The 8,188-nt window shown below is 40.1% G+C and overlaps 1 protein-coding gene across 1 annotated transcript; it reads left to right on the top strand.

Moving 5' to 3' along the window:
• The first annotated feature begins 2,463 nt into the window (after positions 1 to 2,463).
• On the top strand, positions 2,464 to 7,797 carry LOC137256156 (glycoprotein-N-acetylgalactosamine 3-beta-galactosyltransferase 1-like). Its single transcript, XM_067793861.1, has 3 exons — positions 2,464 to 2,752; positions 5,484 to 6,145; positions 7,280 to 7,797. Exons 1-3 carry the CDS (start codon positions 2,464 to 2,466, stop codon positions 7,451 to 7,453), a joined length of 1,125 nt encoding a protein of 374 aa, XP_067649962.1. The 3' UTR covers positions 7,454 to 7,797.
• Positions 7,798 to 8,188: the final 391 nt, after the last annotated feature.

Below are 8,188 nucleotides of genomic sequence, written 5' to 3'. Positions count from 1 at the left end.
GTGTATCCTTGAGCGTTGAAAACAGCGTTGTATCATCTGTACATGGAGTGAATGAGACGGTTGATGAAGCCATAGTAACTTGGTGATACGCCTGAGAGAGTTCAGCTGCAGTTGTCAACCTTGATCGTTGTGCTCCTGTTAACCTCCGCAAACCTTGGTTGGATCTGGTAATAAGGCTCTATAACTTTGCTAAATATGTGTCTCTGGGCTTCTTGAATTGCTGCGCGTACTATCAGCCATTCGTGTGCTATTATTTGGAAGTCGGGATTGTGGAGTAGGCCAGTTGATATTTAACGATTCTTTCTCACATGGTGCAGGCTCTAAACATGCCGCTGTTATTCTACTGAGTGACCTGCTGCTTCGGGTATTGCAAAATGAATACATGTATGTGATATCGTTCTTATAAAGAAATGTATCCATGTTTAGTTATGTCGTTGAGCAAAGGAAATTGTTTGGGTAGTGTGAATGAGTGAGTGAGCAAGAAAGCGAGTCCTAACGAAAAACATTGTAAGAGACCAAAAGCAAGCAAATGACGCTTCACACGTATTACCGGTAAAGTTATCGATAGTCGTTCTGACGGAAAGAATTGCAGCCAACAGCTGAGGCTGCAGTTTGAGACCTTAAGGAATAGTTGTGTAAGCTGTTTATCATTACAATAGCAGCAACCTAGTGTGTGGCATGTAATCCTCGAAAACCATTTGGGTATTTGGATCAATAAAATAATTCCTCGAGTATTGCGAAATCTTCGAACCGAAGGTTTTAAGAAGTGACTGAGTCGTGTCAAAAGACATGATCTGAGACTGTAAAGATCGCAAATATCTCCGAATGTGTGCTATGGGGTCAGTATATAAAACTATATCCGATCGATTCTGTCAGTAGACAAATGTGTTTTTCTAACGGCCACAAGTGACGAGTATTGTGATAGTACTGTTCTGTTAAGTTTAAAATGTACCGCGTCAAGCGTCATCCTTGTGCAGAGATCACTTTATTTGCATACATTTTAGTTACTTATGATTGAACTATTATCATTTGTTGGGCATGGTACCTTTTATTTGATCAGCAAATGTAATTATCGGTGGTACGGACATTCCTCCTCAGTAGTGATTTATGTGTCTATTATTGAACATAAGATGGTGTAGATCAACAGTCAGGGCAAAAGAATACCACGCCTTCACTACTGTGAGAAACGAGAAAACAAACTACTTCTGAAAATTATGGTGAAATATAGTGCTAATGTGTTAGTCAATGAAACCATGCCCTATCTATTCTGACAGTATAGAAATATATGCATCATCTGCAAAGCACGACTGATAACATGTCACCATCACGAACTGGAAATTATTTTCAATATCACGATGGACTACAAACAAAAGAAAGTGTTGAGAGAGGCAAATAATTTAAGGGAGGTGAATAATCTGACATACATATTTCCAACCCTTTTAGTATTTTCAATATCACGATGGACTACAAACAAAAGAAAGTGTTGAGAAAGGGAAATAATTTAAGGGAGATGAAGAATCTGACATACATATTACCAACCCTGTTAGTGTTAGTTGATAATTCTGACTAAAACGGGACACACCGCTTCCACTCATTACAGTGAGTGAGTGTGTGAGTTTAGTTTCACGCCACACTCCGCTATTTTCCAGCTATATGGCAGAGGTCTGTAAATAATCGTGTATGGACCAGATACTTCAGTGATCAACAACATGAGCATCGATCTGCGCAATTGGGAACCGATGACATGTGTCAACCAAGTCAGCGAGCCTGACCACCCGATCCCGTTAGTAGCCTCATACGACAGGCACAGTCTCGTTTTATGGCAAGCATGGGTTGCTGAAGGCCTGTCCTAACCCGGGACCTTCACGGGTCCCACTCATTGTAAGAAATGAACATACGGCAAACTAAAGACGACTGGTCTTATGTTGTGAGTCTATTTTCCATGTAGCCAATGGTTTCTACAGAAACATATCTATTAATAACACTCAACAAATGACTTGCTTAATGATGGCAGTTATAGGCTTTTTATTGAGTATCATGATAGAGCAGACAAAAGTCTGGCTCTCTTGCCGTTCAATGAACACCTGTTGCATACTGTAAGCCACCGCAAGACTGAACTGTTGCCAAATCAATATTACATTTATGGATACACCTACGTTTTAAGTTGGGGCATTTTGAAACATGTGTTATTGAAACACCCGGGTGACAAACGCTCTGTGAAAGTTCATCAAAGAATACATACAGGTGGAAAACCTTGTTCAGATCTCATGACCACTTTAATGTGGTTAGAAAACAGTCTGATGTATAGTTTGTCTCTTTTCAGCCTCTTTAAACGATCAGCAATTAACTGTGAGAAGTAGCTTCCACGAAGATCAGGTTTGGAAAAGGTGCATACAATTCTAAACAGCAAAGTATTGATAAGGTCCAAGTTACAAAGGGATATTCGATCCAATTTACGTGGACATGAATAACAACAGCAAAACAGCTTACAGAATGGCCACGTTTCCTCCCGTCACAAAACTATCAGCTGCTGTGTTTGGTTTAACCGTTGGATTTTCGTTGGCCTCCATCTGTATTGTGTTCTTTAAAATGGAGCCTTCCAACTTACATTTCGTCTCGTCTATTGTGAACACTGTAAATTCACAAGAAGTTCGTGCAAGAGAAATGCAGGACCTCCACGAAGATTTTCAGCATTCGTTGGGACAATACTTGTCTGGAAATATCAGATTTGAAGACCTGCATCTCCATAAAGGTAAGTTCTAATTAAACATTATAGTATTGCAGTTCAGTGAGACGCTTTGATTCTACGCCAGCAGTATTTCATATTTCATTAGTATTTCATATCCGGCATATCAGGACTAGACATCTAAGAGCATGGAATGCAACCCTTAAATAGCGTAGGCTTGAATGTTTCTGGGTTTTTGGTTTTTTTTGTTTGTTTGTTTGTTTTTCTTGTTTTGTTTTGTTTTTGTGAAATCATGAAGATGGTGTTGATAAATGGGAGATCTGTATGGTTTCAAGGTAAAGTATCCTAAAGTATCCACCTGATCCTAAAACAGATTCAAGTAGGTGCAGGAAACAGCCGTAAAGTTAAACCACCGTGTGACCGTTTCCGCGCTTCGCTGTACATCTAAAACAGAAGCATACCTTTTTGTGCATATGCTTTTTGGCAACTGGGTGAAAATACCTGCGCAGAGAGAATGTATTTAAGCTACATCGTGGCGGGTAAACTACGTGTGACCGAAAATGCAGCAATAGTGCAGGTCTTAAACGTGTAGTGCAGGAAACAGCGAATGGGCAAGACAGCTGCATAATGGCCAGTTCTAAAAGAAGACAAGCAATCGACCTTGATACTGAACACGCTTATGACAAACTGACGGATATAACGAACTGTTTTTATCCCGGCAGGTTGATGTATTATTTTCTTCCAAAACACTTACAAGCCGGAATGGTATAGTGCAATCTTTATGACTCACATGACAGGAGTGCAACATTTCTGTCCTTTACCTATTTGACTTCCAACCGGCTCATGCATCAGATTGATGTCAATAATCTTCAGCTATAACATCGTTTCAGGAATGACGCCATTGCCATCACACGTCACACAGATTCTAATAAGATCATCAGTGCCGTCCATATGACGTAAACAAAACCCTACACCGGCGCAATGATGACTAAGAATAATATCACTGCCACATGCTAATTTGCATATCACACGACCGAGCCTTTGCCTTGTTTGTAAACAAACGCGTTGTGAGATCAGGAAATACCAACGTAAGCCGTTCGGTGAAGCCCGGCATATTGGTGTTACGTCGATATACAGTTACTTTAACAGTGAACTGCATGGCAATACGGATAATATCAACATAACAGGTCTTCTTCAGACGTCGATCCCAGCATAGGGAACCGAACAACCAGTAAGGAATGCCTACTTACATGGAAATAGTGCGTCACTTTTTAGCATATTTTCACTCTGAATGTCATCATTCAGTCATGGCTGTTAATATAAAATTAATAAGAAGACTTAAAAAATGAAACAGATAAGAAACATCTGATGTATCTAAAATGTTTTGTGCGCTAAATGAAAAATCGTCATACGGTGACATGCAGTGTCAGTGAGTCTGAGTGAGTGAATTTAGTTTTATGTCGCACCCAACAATATTCCAGCTATATTGCGGCGGTGTGTAAATGATCGGATCAGGACTAGACTATCCAAGGTTCAACAGCCTGAACATCGATCTACACAACTGTGATACGATGTTATATGTAAACCAAGTGAGCTAGCCTAATCACCCGATCCCGTTGGTCGCGTCCTACGACAAGCATGGGTTACTGAAGATCAGTTCTACCCCGGATCTTCACGGGTCAGTGACCATGACCACCCGTGAACCTCAACTGAGAGTTATGACAAAAATGGGTTGCTGAAGACCAATTCTAAACCGCATCGTCTCGAGGATCTGGACAAGACACTGAAGCAGCACTGCATGATTTGAGATTTATATGACTTCTGTGTTAAGTTACTCCCAATCGTTTTGGTAGTAAGGGCAAATATGTATATGAATATAAAAACATATCCAGATTGGATTGATTTTGCAGTATATTTTCCGATACTGCTTACATTCTGGCTTCAGACAATTTATTTTGCATTGAAAGAAGTGGTTTTGTTTGTTTGTCTGTTTGTTTGTTCCTTTCATTGTTTTTCTTTCTGAAAATAAGATACTTCATTGGTGTTTCATTGTTTTGCTCAGGGCAGTCATATGTCGGAAATTATCTCAAAAGAGTGGGCGCTTTTTTCCAGCACAAGTAATTAATAGCTCTTAAAAATTCCTATATGTCTTACTCCGACTGTCTTATATTCGATAAGACCATCTATCGCGTAATGTTAGTGATGTATGGTGGCCCTAAACTATCTGACATATGATGACACTGTGTCTTAACTTAGATGTCTTAAATGCACTTAACACCTCAAAGAGCGGATGAAATGACACATGGCAACAATAAGATCATATAAAGTTATTGTGACATTATTGTCATTGTGATAAAACCAAGACAATCGATGACTTTGGAAACCTATGTGCATATAATTTGGGAGAAGTTGAAAGCCAAGTTGTAACTATGCGAACAAAACTGATTTGATTTCTCCCATTGGTGCACTGTGCACACTCGTCCCAAGGGAGCGACGGCACGTCTCACTCTACTCTTCACCCCATCCTCACTTCTTGTTGTTAAACTGTTCACGATCCTTTCGGTTCACAATGAAAAAACAGTTTCTTCAGTCACCACCATAATCTTACTGGAATATCTGCAGAAGAACCCAGTTCACTCTCACCAGACCGACCAACCTAAACCAATCCCACCCACTAAACCAGTCACTCACTCACTAACTCACTCACTCACTCACTAGTCTTTGAATATTTGCAACGTATTAATATACCAATATCACTGTGTGATACTCAAAGATCCGTCCTGTTCTATTTAATCAGATGACGATGCCATGTCGAAGGCTCTGTATCAAAAGGAGCGAGTACTCTGCTGGATTATGACGTCACCAAAAAACTTGGATCATAAAACGCGTGTCGTTCGTGACACGTGGACTAAGCGTTGCAACAAAGTCCTCTTCATGAGCTCGGTGACAGATCCAAAGTTCCCTACAATCGGATTAAATGTGTCTGAAGGGCGGAGACATCTGACAGCCAAAACAATGCAAGCTTTCCGCTACATCTACGAAAACCACTTTGATGATGCTGACTGGTTCATGAAAGCTGACGATGACACATATGTTATTTTAGAAAATCTCCGATACTTTCTGACGTCCCAAAACAAATCCGAACCTGTATTTTTCGGCCATCACTTTAAACGCCTTGTCAAACAAGGATATTACAGTGGGGGAGCGGGATACGTGCTGAGTAAGGAGGCGTTGAGGAGATATGGTGAGAAGGGACACAATCCCAAACTGTGCAGGCGTGATGGTGGTTCTGAAGATGTAGCGTTCGGCAGATGTATGGAGAACCTGGGGGTGAGAACAGTCAACACAACAGACGCTCTTGGGAGGAGCCGGTTCCATTGTTTTTGGCCTGAGATTCATTTGGAGGGTAAATACCCACGATGGTTTTATTGGTTCGATGCAGATGGTGGTACTAAGAAGGTAAACGAAACACACTATGTTATATTTATCTGGAAGAACTCTGTGTTTGTCTCATCAGAGTGAATTTTACAATTTGGTTCTGTGCCAGACCTTTGTAACTGTTGGTCAGATAGATCATCGAGTCAGCATAGGCGGTTCTGCTGCATTTACAATTTCTACATGCATTTCTGGTTTATAATTATACATATACGATATGATTTGACCTTTTTTTGAAAAAAAAACAGCTGGATTAGTTCTGTACATGCCTAGGGGAACCTAGATCATGCCAACCAAAAATTATTTTCAATGGTAAAATCTGAGCACATCTTTAACTCTCGAAGTATATTCAATACTTATTACCCTTAAGATAAATTTGTCGAATTCTGCTTGGTTAATAGCCATAGCATACGAACTCATGTAGGAGGATTTGCCAGTGTGTACGAACCGTACATCCCGTCAGATCTGTCACGTGAGACATTACACGGGTTGTGCGAATGTAGCTGCCAAAGGCTGATCGCTTCGAAATTTTAGAGTCGGCGTATACAATTATTAGTATAAACTGAATAATAAAATTGTTGCCATAATTTATTATTTCTCTGTGTCAATAAATATATCAAAAACTTAATATGTTTCTATATTTCACTTGTCGTTTTCATCATAAAGTAAGCCATCCCGAGTTATCTCCCTTATGATCGTTTAGGAAAACATTTAGCGTCTTATTGTGCCGAATATTGAATGTTGTTGTTTAAAGATAAGCTAAATTAAAAGATCTTAAGAAAAATAAATTCGTCACATGGTGTTGTGAAAGCATGTACAGGACTGTAAGACCCTTGTAAATTGGGTACTTCTATTTTCGGCCGTGCCTCAGGAAATATGGAATTTACAAGGGGCTTACTCTCCCGTTAAAACACCCAGTACCTAATAGTATTAATAGTTTTAGTTACATTTTCCCCTCTTCTGTATTAAGTAGTCCACACAAAGAGTACGCATATATCCACGACAAATATATTTACGAGAAACGAGTACAATGTTGATGTCGACATTATGTTTTGTCTACGAATCAAATAGAATTTTGAAAATTCTGGACTGTTATGCATACAGTGAATGTCTACATGTATTTCTTGAAAACATCTAACATTATTTTACATATTTTAGGGCATAGACGGCATCTCCGACTACGCCATATCCTTCCACTACGTGCGTCCACAGAAGATGTACGATCTGGAGTTTTACATCTACCACTTACGACCGTATGGCATTGTGTCCGGCACTCAGGAACTCAACAGAAAAGCGAAGGTGAAACCCAGAACTCAGGACCTAGTGAAGTGACACGAGGGATGATGTCTGATGTCTTGTTCGAAATAACGCATGCAGTGTTGTTCATATTTGCAGCTTATCACGGGGATGAACAAATCGCTACGATTGTGTGAAGCCCCATTCTCTTCCCACAGAGGTTACTTGTCATAGCTTCCTACGAACCTCTGTTCTAATACGGCCATATTTCGCGGTTCTCATAAAATCCTCTAGCGGCATAAAATGGCAGCAGATTTATCTCCCCTTCTCTGTCCAATCAGAACACGTGTTACATCGACTTAGATTCAGCTTGACAAATGCAAGCAATGTGGAGAAGCAAAAATAACATGGCTAATTTCTGTCTAGAAGAAACATGTAAGTATCGCGCCGGGGGAAGAGGTTCCAGTTTTCACCGAGATCTTTCGAACTATCACTTTTGAAACAAGGTTGCACTATTAAATCTGATTGCCTCCAATCACGAGTCTTGAACACTCGCACCCTGAAAGGGTCGTATTAGAACAGAGGTTACGTAGGAAGATATGACAAGTAACCATTGTGGGAAGAGAATGGTGAAGCCCCTATGGAATTGTTATCCTGTTACTGGGACGCACGTTTCATGTGTTGCACGTGTCACACGTGTCAGAGCACAGAGCTTCAAAGCGTTTCTGATTAAGTATTCTTCTTATCTTGCTCGACAAGAAAGTTGAAATATTTGATTTCGATCGTGTGTTTTACTATTATCTACAACCGGGAACTGAGGAGATCAGTACA

Source organism: Haliotis asinina, chromosome 11 (genome assembly GCF_037392515.1).
Source record: "Haliotis asinina isolate JCU_RB_2024 chromosome 11, JCU_Hal_asi_v2, whole genome shotgun sequence".
Taxonomy (NCBI): domain Eukaryota; kingdom Metazoa; phylum Mollusca; class Gastropoda; order Lepetellida; family Haliotidae; genus Haliotis; species Haliotis asinina.
Note: the sequence above shows the minus strand (reverse complement) of the source record. Positions and strands in the feature narration are given on the sequence as shown.